Source organism: Rhineura floridana, chromosome 4 (assembly GCF_030035675.1).
Source record: "Rhineura floridana isolate rRhiFlo1 chromosome 4, rRhiFlo1.hap2, whole genome shotgun sequence".
In the NCBI taxonomy this organism is placed as follows: domain Eukaryota; kingdom Metazoa; phylum Chordata; class Lepidosauria; order Squamata; family Rhineuridae; genus Rhineura; species Rhineura floridana.
The window spans coordinates 13,785,641-13,812,962 of NC_084483.1; the positions used below are offsets into that span (position 1 = coordinate 13,785,641).

The 27,322-nt window shown below is 42.7% G+C and overlaps 1 protein-coding gene across 1 annotated transcript; it reads right to left on the reverse strand.

The window, feature by feature from the left end:
- Positions 1-1,912: 1,912 nt before the first annotated feature.
- Positions 1,913-27,322, reverse strand: TMX4 (thioredoxin related transmembrane protein 4). The gene is made up of 8 exons (XM_061622528.1): positions 26,955-27,322; positions 22,836-22,951; positions 20,671-20,716; positions 18,664-18,792; positions 18,024-18,069; positions 15,776-15,877; positions 7,102-7,159; positions 1,913-5,168 (listed from the first exon to the last, which is right to left on the reverse strand). The coding sequence occupies exons 1-8, from the start codon at positions 27,209-27,211 to the stop codon at positions 4,915-4,917; spliced, it is 1,008 nt and encodes a 335-aa protein (XP_061478512.1). The 5' UTR covers positions 27,212-27,322; the 3' UTR covers positions 1,913-4,914.

Genomic DNA, 27,322 nt, shown 5'->3' on the forward strand with positions numbered 1-27,322 from the left:
GAAGCTATGCAATTCAGTTTCTGCACAACTTATAAAATGTTACAGCAGCCCCAGCATGGTCTAGACCAGGAATTAGGAACCTGTTCTCTTCCCCTACCCCACCCCAGATGTTAGACAACAGCTCCCATCTTCCCTGAACATTGATCAAGCTGGCCAGGGCTGATGGGAACTTGAGCCTAACAACATCTCAAGGGCCACAGGTTCCTCATCCCTGCTTTGGGCTCAAGATCTAGCAACCCTTGTCCACAATCCCAAATTCTCCAGAGTGGTTGTCCTTCTCTCCTGAAGTTGCCAAATCACATTGAACAGAATGGGGCCTATTTCTGAGATGTGAATGTAGCTTGGTAGTTCTCAGTATCTGCTAATAGTAGGCCTGACGAGGTGTGGTCCTTGAAGTAGCTTTGACCAACACTGGAAGTAAAGCACTACATGATGAAAACTGGGAGCTTCAAATCAGGACTTGATCACTGACTGAATTATCATTTGCCAGCCATCTAGATCAAGGACATGCTAGGCAAATTGGGCAAAGACTGACACATCAGTGCTTTAATACAGTACTTATTTAAAGCACAAGTGACTAGAATCACAGCAAGGCATCAATATAGCCTAAGGGCAGAACTCAAAAGACTTAAGAAATTAGTTTGTTGCGTACAGTCACAAATTCAGCCCCAGCAAAAAACAAAGAGCAAGTGTGATCCCGTCCACTGCTTTCGTTTAGTGATTAGTTTTCCTTAGGGATTGAGGGGAGGCAGAAGGTAAACTGCTGAGAGAGATAAGGGAAGAGAATGGCTGTACCCTCCACTTTTCTTTCTTTGTATATGGGGAAGCTGTGTGAATTCACAATAGGCAAAGGCAGGCTGCTCTCATATGGTGAGTGCAATGTGTTACATGGCTCTTGAGCATTTAAAAAGCTGTTTAAAGAACGTTGAGTATTTAAAGAACCATTACTGCAGAATGTTGCAGCACAACTGCTAACAGAAGCAAGACCATTGGCATATTACACCTCTGCTCAGAAAGCTGCACTGGCTGCCAATTTGTTACCAGGCTAAATTCAGTCTTACAATTTGTGTACAATGGCCGTACCAGCCTGGGACTAGTTTACTTGAAGCCTTACTCCATATATGCCCACTTGGCTACTTCAGATCTGAAAAACTGGCACTTTTACAGGATTGGATTGGACTGCCTTCAAGTCGATTCCGACTTATGGGCGACCCTATGAATAGGGTTTTCGTGGTAAGCGGTATTCAGAGGGGGTTTACCATTGCCGTCTTCTGAGGCTGAGAGGTGGTGACTGGCCCAAGGTCACCCAGTGAGATTCATGGCTGTGTGGGGATTCGAACCCTGGTCTCCCAGTTCATAGTCCAACACCGTAACCACTACTTAATGTTTATCCTACATTTGCTAGGAATCAATACTTTAGTGTGGCAGCACACTTTGCTCATTTACATTAGGCAGGCACCTTTGCTGTACTGTCTGCTGCCACACTTTCAGCAAGCCTACCTAGGCATATAAACCTGACGTGTAATTTTCAATTGCTTTCAAAGCTTTAGCGAAATTATTTCTTGCACCATTTTAAAGGTTTGTAGTGAAGTCTGTCTGCAGCGTGGATATATTGGTCTCAAAGTTTCCATCTGGCATCTTCAGGGCACAACAAAACAAACTCATTTAAAGAGTGCAACTGAGACTTTGTGAGCAGAGCAGATACTTTTGGAGTATAGTTTAGACTACACATCTGGGAAAGGTAACATTATGGTAGAAATGTGTTCAAGTTATCAATAAGCTCTTATCAACAGAACTAAATGTTATCTGTATCACACTATACATTTTGGTCAAGATCAACTGGGAACTTGAAAGGTGGAATACTAATACATATATTAATAATGTAACTTTTTTAACACTCTTAAATGGACACAGGACATGTAATAAATAATTTTTATATAGTTAAAGAAATAAACAGTAGCATTTTAGTATAAATTGTTTTGCATAAAAATCATGTCACAAACTAAACTAATCATTTCAACTAAACAATTAGGAGCACAAAAATATTGCCTTTTTTCCAGAATGATTTGCTCCAAACGTGAGATTAAATTTGCTTGACCCAATACCAGTTCTTTTAAGAATCAATTTCTAAATGAATTACTCCCCTCCATTTATTGAAGAACTTGGCACCTTAAAAGTTGGGAATCCATGCAAATTAAAACCCTGATACAGCCCTGTAGACCATAGTGCATTTGTTCATAGTGGTTAATATGGCCACTGTTTCAACAGCACCATTTTTGTGCATGATGAAAAAGGCTAGTTTCCAACAGCTTCTTTTGAGATACTTTTGTCATCTCTGTCCTAAATCAACTTAAGCAGTACTATGAACCCTCATATCTGTATCCTGACAGCACTCTTTCTAGGAATAAACTAGCAGAGTTGGAAGACCTGAACAACTGAGTTCTGTTGGTGTAATGGAAATATTAATGAAGATTAATACAGTTCCATGTCTATACTTCAAGTTGCAATAAACTTAAGGATATGTTCACGAGCATGAAGTATTGAGGATTGTCATGTTAACAGAACATGACAATTTGATTCCGCACAAGCTTACTTAGAACTAAGTCCTATTGAACTCAACAGGGCTTACTTCCCAATATACATGTTTAGAATTGCAACCTTCGTGTACTTTCTTATCTGAGTACCTAACAAACAATGCCAGTGTTGCTTCATGCTTTTAGGTAAAGTAGACTTACTCTCCAAATGGTTTTAGTAATTGTGTGAGTAGTCTTCTGAAACATAAAAATTTTGTTAAATAGTTAAAACTGCAATTACGACAGACTCTACCTTTAACAAAGCAACAACAGTCAATTAGCTGTCATCCATTTTTGTTTCATGGGAACATGGAAAGGTCAGCTTCTACAGCTCTAATATTTTTTTCACGTATCTGAAAAAAGCTTGGCCTCACTTGCTAAGGGATTGTGTTAGGAAGGTTCCAGAATCAAATCAAGGTGACCATGTTACTTCTGTGATACTTTAGCAGCATGAAAAGTACATTTAGTTTACAAATGAACCATTAATAAGATTTTTAAAATTTAGGCTTCTCAATTATGTGTTGCTTTAACTATGTTAACAAATTTTGAGCAGCAGCATCTCAGGTTACCAGGTTTTTTTGCACTATGTTAAACATGTACATTAAAGCATTTCCAGCAATTCACCTAGCAGTTTTTACCTCAATGCATTTTATGCAGGTGAGTCAACCTGGCTTATATTCAAGACAACCTGGATTTATTTGAGCAATGCTGTCAAGCTGCATCCTGGAGCTTACTGGTAAGAGCCACAAAACGAGCTTTGTAACACTATGCAAAACACTGCAAGTATGCTTTTAACTATTGTTGTTTACTTTTAAGTCTCTCATTTGCTTACTACAGGGGTAGGTAACCTGTGCCCTCCTGTGCTAGAAGGCAACCAGTCTGCATGGCCAATAATGAGGTATGATAGAAGGCCCTTGGTGTAATAGAATCATCTCTTGCCATGGCAGCTGATCATGTCCAACAACAGTCATTCATTCTCTGCTCTGGATTCTTTAGCCTCCTAGTCATCCAATTATGCTGCCACTGAATCGTTATGAGCTTTTGTTTCACAATGTAAGCGTAATTCACTCCAATGCACTGCAACCAGCATTTATATAGGGTGACAACAGCCACGGCTACAGTGAAGCTATATTTACACAGCTATACTAAACTAATCAACATACGGCATGTACGAAGTTAGTAAACATTCTTAACCATTTAGGAACAAATAACCATTTGTTAAATAAATCAACCAGAACCATTAAGGATGTTTGTACGAAGTTAGTAAACATTCTTAACCATTTAGGAACAAATAACCATTTGTTAAATAAATCAACCAGAACCATTAAGGATGTTTGTTTCACACCACATCATCATCTTTAGGCAGTTGTAACAGCCTAAACCTTTTGAAATCACATAAGTATTTTGGTCATCAGGAATATGTGATCATTTACTTCAGGTATCAGCAACTATTTTAATTAAGCAATGTGTCACTGAGTGTGGCATTTTCTAATTGTGCAAGGTGCTGATCCACCTTGCACTGGAATGCACGTCGGGTATCAACATGATCAAAGCTGTCTTGAATAAACTGAAGAGCCCCATGCATGGTCAGCCAGCTAAGTGGTGAGAAGTTCACCTTGTGGACAAGCATTTGGGAAACCCATATGGAAGCCAATTATACACTAACACAGTAGGACACAGATGTGAATAGTTATAGAACACTACTTGGATGCAGGTCAGTAAACCCAAAATGAAACTAGTAAAACTTGTTTTATAAAATGCAAGCTTATAAACTTATACTCGTTAACTACTTCAAACATAATGACACACTGCGTGTATATGCATGTACACTCAAGAGTGAACTCTTGATTTGTAATGACTGAAGATGCCTTAAGTCTGCTGATGAGCTACTATGGCTTTTTAACAGAAAACTATGAATCCCTTATCTGATTAGCTTATACCAACAAAGAGCAAAGCATGCATTAGATTATCTAAGATTTGTCAGGACAGGACAGAAATGCAAAATGTGCACTTGGGTAGAATGCTTGGGTAGAGTGCACTTGGGTAGATTTCGCTGTGCTTATAACATCCTTGCCTAAAAATAAAGCCTCCTATCAACACCACCCCAGACCAAGTACAAAATAAAAGTGATTGTCATGGCTATCGTCTCAACATTAAAAATGTATCTTCCAGAATAAACGTTAGAAAATACTGGCCCTAAAAACAATGACAGTAGCCTTATGGCACAAAGCATGCATTTAGCTGTAACAGTTTACAGGTCAAGTGTTTGGCTTCAGCTGCAATCAAGGATGGTCCCCGATGCTTCTTTGGTCCAGATAAAGTACATACATAGCTACTTGTACTATAGTTCATCAGCCTCCACTTCTGGTTTACGCTGCCTTAGAGAGCTTTGCTCCACTTTGTCAGATGCTTGGTGCTCCAAGTCATATTCTGTCTCAGATCCTTCAACTGCAGAGTCATCTGAGAAGTTGTCCTGAGACTCCTCTTCCTCATCTTCTCCATCAGACAAATCCTTTTCTGTAATTGGTTCTCCTGCCATATGTTGTAGTGTCTCCTGCCGCTCTTCAGCTTTATCATCATTGGGGTCCATCAGGTCTGTTGACGGGAAAAATTGAGAACTTGATGTACAAAATTATGTTAAATTAATGTTGTTAACTTATAATCTTCAACAGCCTACACTTCATTCCAACTGGTGGCTCTCCAATATTTGGCCATTCTTCTTATGATTGCTACCATGAAGCTGGACAGACAAAAGGAAGTACTTCTTTACTCAGCGCATAGTTAAACTATGGAATTTGCTCCCACAAGATGCAGTAATGGCCACCAGCTTGGATGGCTTTAAAAGAAGATTAGACAAATTCATGGAGGACAGGGCTATCAATGGCTACTAGCCATGATGGCTGTGCTCTGCCACCCTAGTCAGAGGCAGCATGCTTCTGAAAACCAGTTGCCGGAAGCCTCAGGAGGGGACAGTGTTCTTGCACTCGGGTCCTGCTTGCGGGCTTCCCCCAGGCACCTGGTTGGCCACTGTGAGAACAGGATGCTGGACTAGATGGGCCACTGGCCTGATCCAGCAGGCTCTTCTTATGTTCTTATGTCAGGAAGGAGGGGGCAGAACCCCAGGAGGTCAAAAGGAAAAGACGTGGTAATGAAATTCCAAAGGATTTATTAAAAATATCAAGAAAAACTGCCCAAAGCATTTTGGCAAGACAATCACTGCCTTCGTCAGGGGCGAATGTGTAGAGTCACAGTTTATTTGTCATAGTGACATTTTTGATTATTGGATAGTTTTATACAGAATTTCTACATTCGCCCCTGACGAAGGCAGTGATTGTCTTGCCGAAACGTGTTGGGCAGTTTTTCTTGATATTTTTTAATAAATCCTTTGGAATTTCATTACATCTTTTCCTTTTGACATCCTGGGTTTCTGACCCCCTCCTTCCTGACCCTGTTACTTTGGATGCCATCCACTTCTGCTACCATGAAGCAGATGGTATGAGTTGTGTATTTGCTAATGGATTATATGTTAACTGCATTAAGTAGCAGCTTGGCCTAGAAGGCTCACCCTCACCCCCACCCTTTTCTCCCTTTCTGTCCCCATCCCATACACTAGATGTAGCTTATTTATATCCCATTTGGAGCAGAAATGTTTAAGTTCCTTATATTTTGCCTGTTCCCCTTCAACCAACCATCCAATATTTTTCCCCAGTTCAACATAGGCCGTAAAATTCAGCACACTTATTTTGATTTCTTTGGTAGCCTACAAAGTACTTTAAGGATCACCGGTGTCGCTATGGTACTGTCCTTATTTATTTATTACACACACAAAAGAGATCATAAATGAAATAGGAAATCTAAAGAAATACAAAACAGACAAACTTACAATAAATAAAAAAATGTTGCATGGCTGTTATGTTATTTTGACATTTATCATTCAAAAACATAACAAACATAGCCCATTTATACATAAACCTATTTGGCTATTTTTTTTTAATGAAGGTTATTAATCTGCCACTTTAGTATCTCAGCTGTCTAAGCAAACTCTTTACCTTTAATTCAGTTCAGCTTAATTTTTACAAATGCAGACTGCTTTGTACTTAGCAGGATGCTCTACAAGTTCCATTACATGTTTCCAGGCTTGCATTTGTCACCAGCTCCACAGCTGCTATCATGCTACTTACAGCATCTGAAAAATATATTCTGCCCATCTGGTTCCAATGTGGATTTAGTTGCCATACTAATGAATAATTTCTTCACAGGCCCAATATCACTTGTGCAGCATAAGGAGCTGGTATGCAACTACTCATGTAGTATTGTAGCTTACATATTACAAACTGATCAAGTCATCTCATTCAACACTTGTCAACAAGAATCTGTTCAGCAGTGGAAGATGATCTGCCTAGTTTTCAGAACAAATTTTACAGAATCAGCTGAATATCCTGTACTTTTATGTTACTTGTCTTTTATTAAAGATACAGTTCACCTCCCAAAATTGTACACTGAACTTAGTTTTTTCTTGTATACTTACCAGAACCTTCTGCTCTGGACTTAGGCGGAAAAACACAGTCTGCAAGTAAAACCAGGACCTGAAAGAAAAAAAGTATTACAAAGGTAACCTACTACAAGTTCCACAATTAGACAGGTTTCTTCAAGGATGCATGCTGCTCTTTCAGAAGTCATTGGGGTTTTACCATTTTTCTGTGCCTGAGTGCGACATATCTTGTTGGTGTGTGCGGATATACTGCGTGTCCAGTACTTTACAATTGAAGAGCAAGACGTTCAAAAACCAAACACAAGCTGAGAACTTGATTAAGAGTCCTTTACTATGGACATTAAAGACAGCAACAAAAAACAGTACAGCTTGCAAGACTTTCACTTTCCCTCACGGTCTCAGTAACTCCTTCCCCCACACTTGGCTGGCAGAGCTGTCCAGCCTATATCTCTCTCGGTTGCCTTGACAGCACCAGGTGCTGGCCTTGACAGCCGTGCCAAGGCTCTGCAAGGCTCTGCAAGCAGCTTAACCCCTGCTCTGCTTTTTCCTTGCTTTAGTCTTGATGGAAACACAAGGCAGTCATGCCTATGGGTCAACAGCCCCCACCTTTCCACCAAGACTACATATGCTCTAGCAATATATTCTAACTATAACAGTTACATTTCAGTTCCCAGTAACATTCATATTCCAGTTACATTCCACAGTACATTTTTTACATACATTACAAGCTTCAGTTTACAAAGTACATTGATTCCTTTAAACTTTATTCACTGAACTTTGGTTGTACACAAGTCAGGTATAACGTTTCTGCATCCACTTCTATTTCTTTGTATACACCCGGGCCGCTGACTACACCCACTGTAAATCTGTCAGGCGGCTTCCCAATGTTAGCTCTCTCGGAGCACCTCAAGGGAACTGGAGCTTCGGCTCCAACCGTCCCACCATTATCAGCACTTGTACCTGGCATTGCTTGCTCAGGTTGATTCAGATCGTCAGCTTTTCTTTTCTTTGTTTTACGCTTGCCCCATATCAATTCATTCAAAGCATCCTTCAATGGAATTTGTGTTTCTTCTGCTTTCACCCCTTGTGTTGGTGCATTGTTTGACCCATTTAGCATAACTGTCTGGTTCTGGTCCCAAGGCTTGTCTGATATTTTTATGCTTCTGCTCAGCACAACTTGCTGTGTCTTAGGAACCCAAACCCTGTAATACGCATGTTGGAAACCTAGCACAAACACTTCCTGTGCTCTGGGAGCAAGTTTCCCATGCCTTTTCCCCTTTGGAATGTGTACCCAGCACCTAGCCCCGAACCGCTCAATGTGCTGCACCCTCGGCTTTTTCCCTGTGAGTTTTTCATAGGGTGACATCCCAATGGTACTGTGTAACACCCTGTTGTGTATGTACGTCGCATACAAAATACACTCTCCCCAGAATGAGCCTGCTAGATTGGAATCCCCCAACATGGCTCTCAGAGATTCCTGAAGTGCCCTATTTCTCCTCTCTGCCACCCCATTAGAAAACGGAGAAAATGGGGCTGTGAAGTTTTGCTCTATTCCCTTGCTTTCCAGGAATTCATGCAATGCTTTACCCGTGAATTCCCCCCCCCCGGTCTGATCGGATACGTCCCACAGCAATGCCATGCTGTGTTTCAATCCTCTTGATAAACAGAGGCAGCTTCTGTTCTGCCTCATCTTTTCTCTTCAGTAAATAAACATGACAGAACCTCGTAAAGTCATCAACCACGACCATAAAGTATTTAGCACCCCCTCGTGAACTCTGTATTCGCCCTGACAGATCAACATGAATCAGTTGGTAGGGAGCGTTTGTGGTGCATTCTGCTTCTTCCTTAATGGGTGCAACCGTTGCCTTCGCTTTACAACAGGCATCACAATCCACTAGTTGCCCACAATCTGTCAATTTCATGTTTTCACTATGAGTAGGGGTTTTCTTAATTGTTTCATAGTTTGCATGCCCCAATCGTGTCATGTGGATGGTTGCATGTTTTGTATGAGTGAGTGTGTGATTGTGTACAGTTTATGTTTTGTTATTTATTTTATTTTATTTTGTGCCTGGGCAAGAGGTTAGTGTATTGGGAGGGAGAACCAGAGGGGGCCCCTGTCAGCGTAGTGACGGGTAATGGGAGGTATGGCGTTGTGAGGAAGACATGCCATCTGAGGGGAACTCGGCCCAGACAACTGGTGGCTGTGCCGTGTTCCGGTCTTCCTCACACCCACAGGACTGCTGGTAGTTCTATCAGTCAACCCTCGGATCTCCAGTTGCTGCTTTTTAATGCCAGATCGGTAAATAATAAAACCTCCCTCATCCATGATTTAATTGTGGATGAGGTGGCCGATCTGGCATGTATTACCGAGACCTGGGTGAGCAATCTGGGGGGCGTTAATCTCTCCCAGCTGTGCCCACCTGGGTACTCGGTTCAGCATCTGGGTAGATCCGAGGGTCGGGGAGGGGGAATCGCTGTGGTCTATACGAGTTCCATCCCTCTTGTTAGGCACCCTATCCAGGTGGCTAATGGTCTGGAGTGTCTGCACATTACGTTGGGTCAGCGAGACAGACTGGGAATACTGTTGCTGTACCATCCACCCTGCTGCCCAACAGCCTCCCTAACTGAGCTGACAGAGGTGGTCTCAGACTTGTTGTTGCGATCCCCCAAACTTTTGGTGTTGGGGGATCTCAACATTCATGCTGAGACCGCTATGTCTGGAGCAGCTCAGGACTTCATGACCTCCATGACAGCCATGGGGCTGTCTCAATTTGTTACTGGTCCCACGCATGTGTCGGGGCACACTCTAGACTTGATTTTTGCCACAGGAATGGGGGACGGTGATCTGGGAGTGAGGAATTTTACATCTATTCCTTTGTCATGGACAGATCACCGCCTACTGAGGTTTAGACTCACACTGTTTTCTCCCCTCTGCAAGGGTAGAGGACCAATTAAGATGGTCCGCCCCCGGAGACTAATGAATCCTGAAGGTTTTCAAAGGGCTCTAGGGAGTTTTCCGACTGATAAAACTGACGATCCTGTCGAAACCCTGGTCAATCTGTGGAACACAGAGATGACTCGGGCAGTTGACGCAATCGCCCCGACGCGCCCTCTCCTGTGCAGAGGTCAATTGGCTCCTTGGTTTACCTCGGAGCTAAGAGTGATGAAGCAAGAACAGAGACGGCTTGAGTGCAAATGGAGGCGAACTCCCGACGATTGTAATCATGCACTTGTGAGGGTCTCTACCAAGCTCTATATGAAGGCGGTGAGGGCAGCAAAGAAACAGTACTTTGCTGCCTCTATCCAGTCATCTGTTAATCGCCCAGCGGAACTTTATAAAGTTGTCCGGGGACTTTTACATTCTGGTCCCCAGGACGCAATAATACCATCAATAGCCCGTTGTAATGAGTTTGCGAGACACTTTCAGGACAAGATCATGAACATTCGCCGGGACCTTGACTCCAGTATTGTAACAGTTGAACCTAACGAGGTGTCCAGAACAGTCTTGTTCTGTTTTATTGGATGAGTTTCAGTTGGTACAGCTCGAGGATGTGGACAAGGTCCTTGGACAGGTGTGGGAGACCACTTCTGCTCTGGATCCTTGCCCTTCATGGCTAATAAAAGCTAGCAGGAATGGGACAGCCGGTTGGGCCAAGGAGGTGATCAATGCCTCTCTACGAGAGGGAGTGGTCCCACCCCGCCTGAAACAGGCGGTGGTGAGACCGCTCCTAAAAAAACCATCCTTGGACCCTGATAATCTTGCCAACTATAGGCCGGTAGCAAATGTCCCATTCTTGGGCAAGGTTCTAGAGCGTGTGGTCGCTCACCAACTCCAGGCTCTCTTGGATGAAACTGATTATCTGGATCCATTTCAATCGGGCTTTCGGCCGGGGTTTGGTACAGAAATGGCCTTGGTCGCCCTGTATGATGACCTCTGTCGGGAGAAAGACAGAGAGAGTGTAACTCTGTTGGTTCTCCTTGATCTCTCAGCGGCTTTTGATACCATCGACCATGGTATTCTTTTGGAGCGACTCTCGGATTTGGGAGTTGGAGGCACTGCTTGGCAGTGGCTGTGCTCCTATCTCGAGGGTCGTCTCCAGAAGGTGGTGCTTGGGGAACATTGCTCGAGTCCCTGGGTACTCCAGTATGGGGTCCCGCAGGGCTCAGTTCTGTCCCCCATGCTCTTTAATATCTATATGAAGCCGCTGGGTGAGGTCATTAGGAGATTTGGAGTGCGTTTCCAGCAATATGCTGATGATACGCAACTCTACTTCTCCTTTTCATCTTCTTCAGGTGAGGCTGTTGATGTATTAAACAGCTGCCTGGCCGCGATAATGGACTGGATGAGAGCTAATAAACTGAAGCTCAATCCTGACAAGACTGAGATGCTGTTCGTTGGGGGGGCTCTCTGCCCAGATGGCTGATGTTCGACCTGCCCTAGATGGGGTTACACTCCCCCTAAAGGAGCAGGTCCGTAGTTTGGGGATTTTATTAGATCCGCTCCTGTCACTTGAGGCTCAGGTAGCCTCGGTGGCACGGAATGCGTTCTACCAGCTTTGGCTGGTAGCCCAACTACGACCCTATCTGGACAGGGAGAATCTCGCCTCAGTTATCCATGCTCTGGTAACCTCTAGATTGGACTACTGTAATGCACTCTACGTAGGGCTACCTTTGAAGACGGTTCGGAAACTTCAGCTAATGCAGAATGCTGCGGCCAGAGTTCTTACTGGGACAAAGAAATTTGACCATATAACACCTATTCTGGCCCAACTGCACTGGCTACCTATATGTTTCCGGGCCAGATTCAAAGTGTTGGTTCTTACTTATAAAGCCTTAAACGGCATCGGACCGCAATACCTGGTGGAACGCCTCTCCCCCTATGTGCCTACCCGTTTGCTTCGCTCGACCTCGAAGGCTCTTCTCCGGGTCCCGACTCATAGGGAGGCCCAGAGAACGACAACTAGATCTACAGCCTTCTCCGTGGTGGCCCCCGAATTATGGAATGCCCTCCCTTAAGAGATACACCTGGCGCCTTCTCTCCTATCTTTTCGGCGCCAGGTAAAAACCTACCTCTTCACCCAGGCATTTTAAATGCATTTTAAGCTTAAACTTTGTAATTGAAATTCTTATTTTAATCTTTTAATCTTGTGCTTAACATGTTTTATAACTGTATAATGAAATTCACACTTGCTCGTATTTTAAACGTATTTTATTCTGCTGTACACCGCCCTGAGAGCTCAATGCTATAGGTCGGTATAAAAATGTAATTAAATAAATAAATAAATAAATAATCTCCTGTGCCAATCATGCACACAGCCGTGATGTGTTTGTCTTTCAGCACTCAACACATCACACCCTGCATGATTGCTCTGAATAATGAACTGTGAATCTCTAAGACACCCTTGCATGCAGACCTCACCCCCTTTCTGAATAATTCATTTCTCTTTGTCAAAACATACAGTATAGCCAATATCCACTAGCTTCTTGACAGATAGAATATTACTGGCTAATTCAGGAACATACAGAACGTCAGTGAGAATTCCCAGCTTATGTATTTTCACAGTACCTTGTGCCAGTACATCTCTCCTGGATCCATCCGCTAACAGAACAGAGTCTTGCACTGCTCTCGATGTGTGAAACCAACTTAGATCTTTTAGAAGACAATGGGATGCTCCACTGTCACACACCCAATTCGTATCGATAGTCGGAGGCTTCTCTGCGCTGATAAAGTTCACACTTGACTGCTTCCAGCCTCCATCTCTGTTTTTCCGCCTGGCTGCACAGTTCCTTTGTATATGCCCCCGTGCTCCACAAAAATAACACGATTTCAGCCTCTGCTGCTCCTGGACGTTTGACTGCTTGCTTCTGACCGCTTCCTTCGGCTCAGTTCTTTTCGACTCCTGTCTTCTCTGCCATTCTTGGTTCAGTTTTTCCTCAGCAAAGTCCAGGTTCAGACCTCCGTCTGGCATAGCTTCCATGGACATCACAAGATTATTCCAGGTTTCATCAAGTGAAGCCAAAACTACGTATACTTTCTGAAGATTGCTATGCTCAATCTCTCTGTCTTCCAATTCAGCAAATAAACGTCTGAACTCTGTTAGATGCTCAGTCATCGCCCTTTCCTCCGTAAGACGCATCTGGTACAGCCTTCTTGCCAAACAAAGTTTGCTCCCCACTGTCTGTTGAACATGGACAGTTTGTAGCACATCCCACATCCCTTTCGCTGTGGTTTCGTCTCTGACATAAAGCAATTGAGAGTCAGAGAGTGCCAAAGTAATAAAAGCCTGCGCCTTCTCATCCTTACGCGTCCAGGCCGCCTGAGGGACTCCCGGTGGGGTGGTGTCAATAACTTCAAACAAGTCTTCTTTAATCAGAAACGCTCTCATCCTTAGCTTCCAGCTGGAATAATTAGTCCCTGTAAGCCGCTCCATCGGCATGCCTGCAGACATATTAACTGCCATCTCCGCTCACCTCTTCCAGGCACGATCAAGATGCCTTCCGGAGCTCTGACTTGGTTCTGAACAGTCTTTACTCTGTTGTAAAGTGCGCTGGATCTGGGCCCATTACCCTGTTGGTGTGTGCGGATATATTGCGTGTCCAGTACTTTACAATTGAAGAGCAAGACGTTCAAAAACCAAACACAAGCTGAGAACTTGATTAAGAGTTCTTTACTATGGACATTAAAGACAGCAACAAAAAACAGTACAGCTTGCAAGACTTTCACTTTCCCTCACGGTCTCAGTAACACACTTTCAAGAACTCCTTCCCCCACACTTGGCTGGCAGAGCTGTCCAGCCTATATCTCTCTCGTTTGCCTTGACAGCACCAGGTGCTGGCCTTGACAGCCGTGCCAAGGCTCTGCAAGGCTCTGCAAGCAGCTTAACCCCTGCTCTGCTTTTTCCTTGCTTTAGTCTTGATGGAAACACAAGGCAGTCATGCTTATGGGTCAACATATCTATGTTTCATTATAGACATACAAGGGACACACCTCAGAGCACACTTGTAATATAATTTTATTCAGGTACTGGGAAGAACAGAATAACACAGTTGCCAATTATGCACATTATACTGTGTTGTTGCTAGTTCTTATGAGCATGGACAGTTTAACTGGCACACCGAATGGCATGCTCTCCTTGGCCAAGCTTCCTTCAAACTGCAGGTGTTACAAGAATGTGCTGCAATGAGCCCCAGGCTTACATGCCCACTACCCTATTTGCATGCAAGGGAAGGTGATTGAAAGCTTTCCTCTTGAATTGTTCCCCTTCTTTGCTGGCTTTTAACATCTCTAGGTGTAGTTACATCACTAAATGAGACACAAACTGAAGTTTACCCCTCTCTCAAATTAAGAAGAAATACCTGTAAATTAAAAATACAACAGATCAACTAATTTTAGCCTTCATACACTTTACGTCTGCAGCAGTAATAAAACATTAATACTTGAAAGCATTCTACAATATCTCCCCAAGACAAAAAAAACTGGGGTGCTTAAAATAATGAAGCAACGTAACATTAAATCAGATGCACATGACAAGGACGAGAAGAAATAGTTCACAGTGAGGAGAAACACCTATTCTAGCATGCTACTCCCATATAAATTCCTAGAGATTACTCACGCAATTTAGAACCCTGCAAAACCAGGGTTCTAAATTGTGCAGGAAAGCCTCCATAAGCAGAGCAGGCTCCCAGCTTCCAACTTCACCCTCAAACTCATGAAGGTCAAACACAGGGGGAATGAAGCTCAGTGTGCTTGTCCATGCTTGTGTGTACTATTTACACGTGAACAGCTGATTTGTACTGACAATAACCTTCCCCCCCCCTCCAGGCTGCATTAGGGAGTTTCCAGTTAGGAATGTATTGGTGCAATCAGTCCTATGGGGGCTCATTGTCAGCTCTGTCATCCAGCCCTACTTGCCAAGGAACAACTGGAAATGCACTTTAAACTCCTGATTGTTCCTTTGCAGTCATGTCTTTACCTGCCCCACTCCTGATGTCACATATGACTTCAAGTGTGAGGCAGGGGACATGGCTTACAGAAAACAGCTTCATTAACCAAATTAAGACCCTGCAGGGCCCAACTTGACCCATAGGCTGAAGGTTCCCCATCATTGCCTTAAACTATCTCCTGCAGGGCTACTCTCTCTTTTTTTTAATGGTAGGTTAAAGGGTTTGCAATCCAAAAGAGAATTAGGCTGCAATCCTATGCATGTTTACTTGGGAGTGAGTCCAGCTATACTCAGTGGAATATGCTTTGGAAAAAACAATCACAGGATTCAGTTGTTAGATGTTAATTAAAGGTGTTGTGGCCTGGAGTTTCCCATTGTATTCCGGACAAGTGCCTCAAGCTTGTCTCAAGCCTGCATTTGCACTTGCACTTCTGGCATTTCCTGGGACATGTGCTAGGTGAATGGGAAGTGCCCCTCTCTCTTACTCCCCAGTGGTTTTGAGGATCTTCTCTTCCCCAAAGAGTTACTCTTCCTCTTCACTTTCTCCCCTCTCTAACTGAAGTATCAGCATTCCAGCCCTCGTGCATCTTCCACAATCGTTATGCGAATGGCAGGATTGAAGGTGAACCTTTATGTTGCAGAGCTATGAATGCCCAAATCCATTACAAACTTCCAGATTTACATGACTGCTTTAGAGATGCTATATTATCTACAGTAAATATTGCCTACACTTCTCTTTAAAAAATTAAAAATTAAAAAAATCTTACCAAGCCCAGGATAAGGCCAATCAGTAAAGTGGCCAATATGAAGAGTGCATAAGAACTCCAAATATGAATTCCAAGAGTGCCTGTTAAGTAGTTGTGGATTTGCTATAAAAGGAGACAAACAAACAGCTTAAACTAAAAGTGGATTTTAAGTACCTCTATCATCTAACTGCACAATATGACTTTCAGACAACTCAACTGATCATCTTTACATTTGTTTTTAATCTTTAGGTAGCTACTAACCAAAAGAAAATACAAATTCTTACTAGTTTGAGGCAGTTTCAAATGAGCTGCACACAGTCTGAACATCCATTGGGAACTGAAAACTAACTCTGGCTATGATGTTCTATGGCTGCAAAGTAATGTCATTTGACATCTCTGTGGTGAAGTCACAGTGGAAAACCAGTTCAATTTTAGACCAGGAATACTAAAAAAAACCCTGAGATTATGTGCAACTCTGTTCTTTTTCTCTATTGGATCTTTAGTGCTTGACTCCCAAACTAGTTTTTTTTTTCTTTTTAAGCAGATTCCTCACTTTTCCCCAAAAAAGAACAGCATCAGCTCACATGAATAAAAAACACCCAAACTGGATATCCAAACAAGATTGATGATTATAAAAAGATCAAGATTAATTATAAGATTATAATTAAAATGTAGACTGGGCAGCAATATCTTCAGACCAAGTAATAGATGGTGCATGTTTATCCTTCCAACACTGAAAAATAGTTTCTTTGTGATCATAAAGGCTTGCAGGACCATTTGTTGCCCATCTATTAGCCTCTCATTTCTGAGGAAGCACATCCCCAGGTCTCAGTTGTTGAGCATGCCAAGGCACTGTGTGCTTATGTCTGGTAGGCACTCTGAAGGGGCCTTGCACAGTTCCCTCTCCATCCTTCAGGGATACTAATTAATATACTGATACTACTGGCTTCCAGGCTTTATCCCTCTTTCCACACACTACTGTACCTCCTAACTAAATTTAGCTTGAAGAAAATCCAGACAGGGTATCACATACATGCAAACCATAATTCAGTAGCCCTCAGCATTTTAGGTTAATATTTTTTCCTTGCTGATTACATGATTTCCAATGCACTTGGATTTTTCTATCGTGTAATAATTATATGCAGTCTGCATCACCTAACCTTCCAATATGACTTGACCTCTTAAGTTGCTCATCTCTGTTCTAAGCAGCAATCTGAAGTAGTAATTCAAGTTATTATAGAACACACTGTCAGAATTCCATCCTTCCTCTTACTTAATGGAGCAGTTCAAATGCTCAACAGTGTTGTTTGTCAGGAAGCACAGGAGTACCAAGACAAGCTACCAACTCACTCACTATTCAGCTTAAAGATAAAATATTGCCTTTTTATCTCACCTGTTGTACTATGGCCTAACCATTCAACCCCAACTGGAAAACAAATCAATCTAAACTGATTTTCATGCAAGTCACCCCAGTTACAATTTGCCAGAAAATCAATCTGACCATGGACAGGCCAAATGGTGTAATGACAGATTTCTCAGGATGAACGCCATCTCAGGAAGCAAGGACAGTTCTCAACTTCACCAAAATTATGCCTTGGCAAGAAGTGAACTGCCAGCTTCCTTCAGTAAATCCTGATGAGAAACTGAAGGCTGCACCCATTATAATTTCGGATCATGCAACTTTGCCTTCAAGTCTGTCTAAAAAGGTTAACTATATTTTTCAGATAAGCATGTAAAACACAAATATTTACTGATATTTCCCTTATTATATTTTAGGAGAGACATCAAGACTTTTTACAGCAGTATTTATCACAAGTAGGTCATCTGAACAGCAAACATGTAATATGGTCAACAGGATTCCCATTCAAGGGGTTGCTTGGATCTCAGAAGCATATTTAGCCTCATAAATTTCCCATTCAAACAGCTAGTGTTCAATTCCTGTAATATGGGGTTTTTTATATGCTAACCCCCATTCAAACCCTGCCTCAGTTATGTAATTTACCAAAATAGCTGAAATAGTGAAATTGGTTAACACAGTATGAACCAAGTTCTGAACAGTACAAAAACTTCTCCATGGGTTAGAAGGCTACCTCCTATTTCACCAGCTTTCGACACTAGTTATACCCTTAAGTTCATCACAATGCCATTTATGAAGCATTGTGCAAGGTTCTTATGCTGTAGGATTAATTGGGGAACATGCATACTCTTCTTCAAAAGAGTACACCATGCATGAACTTTTGCAGATAACTTTAGCATTTTGTTTACTCACCCTGATCCATCCAGATAAATGGAAGATTCCTGCCATTCCATGCATCCTAATAAAGAGCAACAATCTAGTTTATTCCAATGTCAGTGGTTAAAGCTTGACAAGTTAAGTGATCTTGCATGTTCTACGTCAAATACTGTATCGCTTCACGTCCTTTTTGATCTGCAGTACACTGTTTTTGGCCTTCTGCACCATAATATAACTGTGTAGTAGGGATTATTCTGTTTTTCACAGAGAAGCAGTTCACAATTAGTTCCTCAACTCCTACATAAAAATGGCAACAGCCTTGTCTCATTACTCATGTGCACTCTGCTATACTCTGTATTTTATCATTACTATTTTATCACCATTGGATCTCAATGGTCTAAATGAATAAGCTGCTACAAACATGCAGCCACTGCCCACACACCAAGTGAGCAAATCCCTCTTGCATTCCATAGTGTCTAAGACAAATTACCTATTTTCTGATGTCACAAGTGCTGCACATTCCCTACCAGTGGTAGCCAACAACGTGGGCAGGAAAAAGGCACACCACAGAAAGTCACCCTAGATGTTAAGGAGCTGGAAGGAGAATTAAAATTGCAGTTTTCAACCACTTTTCAAAAAAATTCCAACTTAAGACAAGATACCATAACACAATTACATAATAGACGATGGGGACTTCCATCCTGCCACAGGTTCTATAGCTTCCCACTTTCTCTCCAGGATATAGCCCTCTAAATCCTCCAGTGTTCTCGAGCCACGGTATCTGCGAAACACTCCATCCTTTGCACTGGGAAAAAAAAAATCACCACCAGGCAATAGCATAATTATAGTACTGGACCTAAAAGCAAAACATCTAGTTATCTTACAAAGAAGGACCTGTTGTACTGTTGCATGTGCATTGTTAATAGAAGTTTTCAAAGTATGATCTCAAGAGGAGAGGGGAGGACAGAGAAGCAAGTCCTCTTATTCATGCTGCCCTTCTGCCTACTGCTTGCTACGATGTTCCAACAGGCCAAGCATACAGGCAAACAGAGATGGCTAGCATGCAAGAGGAGAAGGGAGTGAGTCTCCCAACCTTTGGGGGCCTGTGGGCACATCTGGAATTTTAAAAGATTACTGGGAGCAACAACCCCTCTGGGTCACTTCTCTCCTCATTCCCCCAGGTCATACTCCCTCTTACCACCACCACCACCCATGACAGACAGGAAGAGAGAAAGCACAGACACGCTGTTTGCTTTTTCATAGGATCTAGGTAAAAGACTAGTCCAGTAAAATTCCTCTTCAATTTGTATGATTTTAAATGGGATCTCAAAAGAAAACCCCCACCAACCACTGTCAAATTAAAGCTTTCATTAGCAGATTGCACAGTAAAAATCACAGATCTGATGTTTTCCAGCACCATAAAACATTGATTCAAGGCATAGGTCCTCACAGATCTTTTTTTTTTTTTTAACACAGGATGACAAAAAACTCACTAACAAATTGAGGAACACATCTATGTTTTGTGGTATACCAGATCTCTGATTGTTATAGTTCAAGTCAGTTACTGTAAGACAGAGGTGAACGGTGATTTGATTGTGGGTTTTTTTTGGGGGGGGGACAGGAATGGGGGGGAGGGAATGCAATTGTAAGTGGATAGGTTTTACTGGATCCAACGTTTGTGCACGTGCATGCATACACCTTCTCTCTGGCACTCCCTCCCTCCAGTGGCACCCCACTGTTTCCCCCTGGCCACATGCACACCCTGCAGTTGTTCCATTTTCCTTAGCTCACCAGGCTCGCTCCCCTTCCCTCTTGGTCGTTGCACTTTCTGTTCAGCTGCTCAGGTGTCAATCTGAAGCTCCAAAAGCACACAGAGATGAAAGAGAAAGTGGGAAAGAGCATTGATCTTCCAACTTCCTCCTTCAGCGCCATGTGCTTTTCAAGGGGAGAAGGCCCTTTCAAGGCCCTTGGCACCTCATGACTTGAGGGATAATGAGTGGGAAGGGGTAGAGAGGTTTCCCTGTACTTACAGGAAGTCCTCAAGGGCACCACTGCATCCCCAGGCACCCTGTTGCCAAACCTAGTTTCAAAGCCTTCCTGCTATCTCACCATCTTTTCTATCCCCTTGTGAGGGGAAGTAGCAGTCCCTTGAATTCCTACCACAAGTCAATCATCCCTGTTCTTTAGAATTATTTTGGGTTTTCTCCCCCAGCCTATGATTCACCTTCGAATTCAGGTTTTAGGGCAACACAAAGCCAATTGGGACTCAGTGCACCTAATATGTAGCCTGTCCATTTTTCTAAGAAAGAAATCTGAGTAATAAATCCCATAGGGATCCAATTGCTAGAGCAGCCCCTCCTGTGGAAAGAACCATTTGAGATCTCTAGTTATTTTACTCAAAGGAGCTCTTGTCTTACCTATGCCAGGAACTGCAGTGGGAATAGAGAGCCTTTGAACCTGAAAAAAAACCTTGACTTCTAACCCACCCAAAACATTAGCCACAGTTCCTCTGAGAAGACACCTGTTACATTCTCCAAGACACCAACTGTTACAGAGTAATATGTGACCCATGTTTTGCCATTACTTTTGTTGTCCATTTTATCCTCACATCACCCTCCCCATCCCAGCAAAAGCAGATTTTGCCTTCTACAAGCAGTTATTTTAGGTGTAATGAGATACTTACTGGTAAATAGTGGGAAGTGTTGTGACAAAGAAACGACCGCTTACACCTAGAGAAGTAAAGAGCATTTTCAGTGGTTTCTCCAAGAGCATTATTTTGCTTTCCTAAACATGGTCATATAACAAACCAATTAATGCTGGCACTTTATGTTGTATGTGGAACTGGTTCCCCAAACCAATTGTCCATTTTGATTTCTAGCCCATTGAGGATTAACCATTCCTAGCATACTACTGTTCAGTAGACCAATATTGTAAGACAGGGGTGGAGAACTTGTGCTCCTCCAGATGGTATCCAACTCTGATCAGTCCCAGCCAGCGTGGCCAATGGACTGGCATGATGGGAGTTGTAGTTGAAAACATCTGGAGGGTCACAGGTTCCCCATCCCTGCTAAAAGGGATATAGCTAGGGACTAGTGACAGCTAACAACTCCTCTAACAATATTGTAGCCACCCCTTCACCCAGCTTCGTTTTTAGTCTACAATGGAGGATTTAAGAATGATAAATTTAACAGCAGCCTGCAGCTAAAAACTGGTAGGTAAGTTACGAGTCACGTATCCATAACATACTGCAGAATAAGCAGCATGGGAGCAAATAATGGAACCCATGTTCATTTTTGTCAGGAGCACAGACTCACTGTAGCTAAAAAGTTCTTCAGTATGCAGACTAAGTCTATAAACCTGTATACATGCAAATTAAGTTCCATTGTACTCAACAGGTCTTACTTCTGAGTAGACATGTAAAGGACTGCACAATTAAATGCATAATTTGGCAGCAGTGATGTAGTAAATGAATGAATATATTTACTGGAGTAGAGTATTGCTTAGGCTAAAGTTGGTCAGCACATGGCAAACGTGTATGGACGGGCTTCAAGTTAGCCAAACAGATTCCAATTAATTTCCTTCAAAAGACACAAAGTAGGAACCTCTCATTGTGGAGAGAGGAAACCATACAAATACTTGAGCTACTGCACACCTGGCTCTATCTCTACTGCTGATCAACAACTGGAACAAGAAACTAATAGCCTTTAGTAACATGCAATGGAGGATTCATTGCCAGTGGCAGCAACATCATCACCCAGGGAGGAACAAGTGAAATTGGAGCCTCTGAATTAAATGCAAAGATTATATTAGTTTGTGGTAACCCTAGTTACCTCACAGAAGATTCAAACGTTACAAATCCTGCTGCACTATTTATAGTTAAGACCAAAGACCCCCCCCATCCATCCAAGAACATTTGCTAATCAAAATTATTTTAGCTTCTCTTCAAATGCATATTGATCTTTTTGCCCAAGCCTCAAAATTCACTTACAATTAGGCAGCAACTTCTTCAGATTAAATTATTTCCTCATTGTAATGAATAATTTATCCAGTCTTAGTCATTCTTCAGCACAACCCCAAACATCCTCTAGCTAGCTAGCATACCTAAAAGCATTTGTTAATTTTAAGCAAACAAACAACCATTAATACAACTCAGGTCAAGAGCACAGAGTTTACACAGAGGGCTCCCAAACCTCTGCTATTTGGGGCAAACTGAACACATCAATGGACACTGTGTAGTAACTCATCCAAATACTCAAATTAACTAGCATTTGAGTTACCATATCCCCATAACAGCAGTCATGTTCCAATAAGGACTTAAAGATGCTGCCCAGTAATGATGCCAATGCTATAGTATAGGAATGGGGACCTGGATCTGGCCAGTTCCCCAACATGGCAAGCAGCGCTACAAAAGAAAAGTGAAGGCTTTGAAGTAAAGTGAGGCTTGAAGTACTCCCTGTCAACTGTTAGGTGACAGCGTCAAGCCTGCTGGAGTTCCCCATGCCCTACTTCTAATGCACAATCAAGAGCACACTTTAAGGCTCCTGACCATGCACTGGCAGCTGCATCTCTTCCTGTCCCACAAATGACGCCATGTTACATCAGGTATGGGGCAGGTGGGCATGGTTTGGGGAAAATGGCCTTGCAGGCCTAATTGGGACCTATATTGGGCCTAAGGCCTGGAGGTTCCCCATTCATTCAGTAGACGTAACTTCCAGAATTTGGCAAATAATACTGGCTTTTCAGTTTCATAAATTAACAGTGCATGGTGATGACTAATATCCCTTTCAAAATTAGCATGTATATTTGTTTTTATTAATGATGCTCATTATATTGACAGTTTTTGCTTACCTGGTTCCTGAGTTACATCCACCTTGCCTACGCTGAGTTCAAGGTCTTCACTATTTCTTGCAAAAGCCTCCCATGCTGATTCCATCTGCTGACAAGCAGGACACCAAGGGGCATAACTAAGGAAAGTGACATGGTGTGAGTATTGTGTACATTTCCCCATATGGTAAGTCTGCAATACATCAAGAAAGCGTAGTTTCCTGAACAATATAAGCAATATTTCTGTCACATTATTCCAGGCTGGATTATTGTAATCCTTGCCTCTTTTAAAAACAGTCCAGAAACTTTCCCCTGGCACAAAATGTTGTTGCTGGGTTGCTGTCTGCCACTAGAATACTGAAGGAAGCAACTCCACTCTTGTATCATCTGATTGCCTATTTGTTTCTAGGCCCAATTTAAAGTCCTGGTGTTGGCCTTTACAGCATTAAATGGCTTGAACCAGGTTACCTCAGAAAAAGGTTTTCCCATATGGACCTGGCTGGACTTTAATCTCAGTCTCTGTGTCCATCCATATATGACTGGCCACAGAAGCAATGTCTGGCTCTCCAGATGTTGCCGGACTACAATTCCCATCGGCCCTGACCATTGGCCATGCTGGCTGGGGCTGATAGGAATTGAGTCCAACAATATATGGGGGCCCAGAGGTTCCCTAGCCTGATAAATGACCTCAAGGCAGGCAGACCTCAGGACAGGGCCTTCTCAATAGTGGCACCAAGACTGTACATCTCCCTCATGACATCTCCCTTTGCCTGTCTTCAAATGGTTAATACCTGCCTCTTTATCTCAGTCAGTTTTTAATATATGATCTATGTTCTGCTGGATTTTATTAACAGCTGCTGTCTTCTACATGTTTTCATTGCTGCTAATTCTACTGTACAAAATAGGCTTATTGTTAACCATTTAGAATTTCGGTTTTATGTATTTTTATCTTTTAAACAATCTAAGAGGGGCATATAACAAACTAAAGCAAGCTAAAATAAAAGGAACATAACCGTGTCTCCCTTCCCCCTCCACACACATATCCCACAGAGTCCCTAGCATTTTTTTAAACACAGAAAATAAAGAATGGGAAATTTATTTCTAGTTCACGATTATCAGCATCACAGACAACTGAATATTTCTAGTCCTGGACACCAGATGACCCAGGACCTGGGCTCTCTTCCAGGCCTAAAAAGGGAGACAATGTATTTCAGACACTCTTTTCCCCATCACACCTTCTCTCTCCCCCTTCTTTTTCACACCCTCCCCCAAGCCATCTGTCAGCTCTTACTTTATGTTTTTACAGAACATTCAGGTGAAAATAGGTCATTAGCTGCTATCCTACATTTGTTCAACCAAGAGCAATTTGGGCTTACACACTTAAGAAAAGAAAGCTAATTTTCTCAGTTAGATGGGAAGACCAAGTTATACCGACTCACAAAGAGAAGTATCTTCCAAGTACAGTCCCCTGCAACATGTCTCTGAGGCCAAGTGGGCACAACCATCTTCACCTCCTCAATAATGTCTGGCTCAACAATACACAATGTGCTGCTGGTGGGGTAAGATGGAGCAAGCATACTGTGAACGGCACATTACTAGAGCAATACAGATCAGTGACATCCATGTATCTTCCTGCAACATGCTTTGCTGTGGATGACCATGCTGTATGCTCTATCAAGGGGGCTTCTACTTTGTAGCAAATGATTAAGTGTGTGTGTATTTGTGGGAGTGGACATACACATGCAAGAGAGAGCGCTACTGAAATTTTCCAGTCTTGCCTGGATTGACCTTCAATCGTTACCATTGTCTATCAACAGGAGTGACATTGACTGAGTAGGAGTACCATTGTGGCAAACAAACTGAACTGGCAGAATCACGTCATTTAGACAGCCCGAGAGCTGAGGCTGTCTTTATTAATGATTTTTGGGAATCTTTTTTGGGAATACAGAGCAAGTTAAAAAAATCTTCAAATAAAAAAATGCTTCCTATTTCAACATTTGTTTGTGAATACTAATGTAGCCCTGACAAATTTAAATTAGCAAAGCTATTGCCTCCCCCTGCTACACCAATGTGCCACCATTTTGTGACTCTTTGTCTTTACATTTACTGATTTATATGCTCTCCATCTCCCAGTGTGCATCTTGGTTTTCAAACAAAATTGCTAACACGTGAAGCTACCTATCAATGTAAAAAGGGCAAGGATAATATGATGCTGAACAGATGCCAATGGTAATGATGTAAAGACCCACTGGAACCCTTAAGCCCAACTATCCTGTTATAATAAAATCAAATAGGTAATTAATGAAATGCTACACCTTACAACTAGGAACACGCCTGTCAATACTCTTAATCTCTTTGTACACAAACTAACAGAAGTTCAAATTTACCAAAGGATTTACTGATATTTGATATCAGCATTTGTGTTGCACACACTTTCTAGGAATTATCTATCTACGAATAAGTGGAATATTAGAAAACAGCTGTAGCAAATTTTGCTATTGCTATTATACTGTTAGAATTCCAAACTACAGTCACTTTCAATGCTGTAAAATATTGTTCTGTAAACATTTAGCACTGGTCAGTCTAACCAATTTTGGTTCATCATCCCTCTATAATCACAGACCACATTCCTCTAGACATGCGCCTGAGTTGTCAGAAGGGCAGCTGCTTCTTTGCTAGATAGCTGCCAAGTTCTTGAACGTGGGGCTTCTTACACAAGACTGTTTACTTTTAACACTGCAGCTGATCTCTCTCTTGAATTGCTACTGTTCAATTGGGACCTTTTATTGCACTGGAGCTGCAAGCAGATTTACTCTACTTTTTGTAAACTGATGTTACATGACTTCAGCAGAGATTTCATACAAATTAAATTCCATCCCATGAAGGCCAAAAACTAGCTGTGGCTGTGAGGAAGATGAACAGTTGCTACATTAATAAGCCTCCTATAGAAAATATGTGAGTAAACGGTTCCACTTAAGTGTTTTAAAGTTGTCTCTTTGCTCTATTTTCAAAATGTTATTTGTACCTCTGTGGCCTGAACTAAAAGAGACTTCGCACAATATGGTCACCAGAGCTTTCATTGGCCCAAGCCTACTTTGTCAGATACATGCAATGACCACTTATGTGAGAGGTTACACAGATCTGTTGAGGTAGCCATCTCTGCAACCTGCCTGCTTTCTCAGTCCTGCCCACCCCAAATCTGCAATACAGGCATATAGTCATCTACCATACAGAGTTAACATAAAGATTATAAGCATACATGAAGTGCTCTGAACACTCAAAATGGCTATAGAAATTCTATGGAGAATGAGACTATCGATGGACTCCTTGTAGCCCTCCAGTAAAGGAGGCCTGCTGGATACCAGTCATAAGAGAGAGCGCTGTCAAGCTCATATCCTGCATGTTTATGGGTTTCCTACATGCATCTAGTTGGTCACAATGGGAAACAGGATGCTGGACTACATGGGCTTTCAGCCTGATCCAGCAGGATTCTTAACTCTTTTGAAAGGCAAAGTTTCCTTTTACAACAGGAGGCCAAGAAGCCGGGAGAGGTAAAGATATCCCTGTCATACTACTAGGTGGAGTCCCCCAGCAAATGCACACATCAAATGGGTAAGATACCTAATCAGTGGCCGCCAGTGACGAATAGGCAGAGCAAAATCAACAGCACCTATAAAGCCCAAAGGAGCTAAAGCCACTCCCGGGATTTTGAGGAGGGAGTTCCAAGCCCCATTTATTTGGGCTGAGGTTCTGGCTGCTGTGCCCGAGATTCACTCACACAGAGCAGCCTCCTGTGTACTTTTCAACCAGGCTCCCCCAACCTGGTGCCCTCCAGATGCTTTGAGTTACAAGTCCCATCAGCTCTAACGGCCATTCTGTCTGGGGCCGATGGGAGCTGTGGTCCCAAGCATCTGGAGGGCATGAAGTTGGCGAAGGCTGTTTTTAGACTGGCCAACGCCAACATTTCTGGCCGTATTGTTTTACATTTTTAAATTGTGTTTTAAATTGTTTTTTAAAAAGATGTATTTTTAAATTGTATTTGTTTTTAGTTACTGTAAACCGCCCAGAAAGCTTCGGCTATGGGGCGGTACACAAGTAAAAGAGAGAGAGAGACAGAGAGAGAGAGAGAGAGGCCTGACTCACAATTCCACCATCCATTGGCCCTGCAGCAGGAGGCTCCAGTTGGACCCGCTCAGCTCCTGGACTCGGTTCTCCACCGCATCATCCGGCTCCAGGTAAGCCGCGCCCGTGGGAAGAGGCGTCCAGGCGGCAACAGAACGGGCCACCCACAGCAGCACGACCAGAGCTGTCATTCTTCTCCCTCTCCTCTCCCAGCAACAGCGGCGACAACCAAGCGACTTCCCGCCCGTTTCGCTTTGAAGAAGACCAGCCGCCGCCATCTTGGGGGAGCAGGGAATCAAACCGGCGCCAACCTAAGCTGTGTTTAAAAAAAACACACACACACCAACAGTTCCGCTACCATCACACAGCGGCCCTCCCTTCCGGTTGCG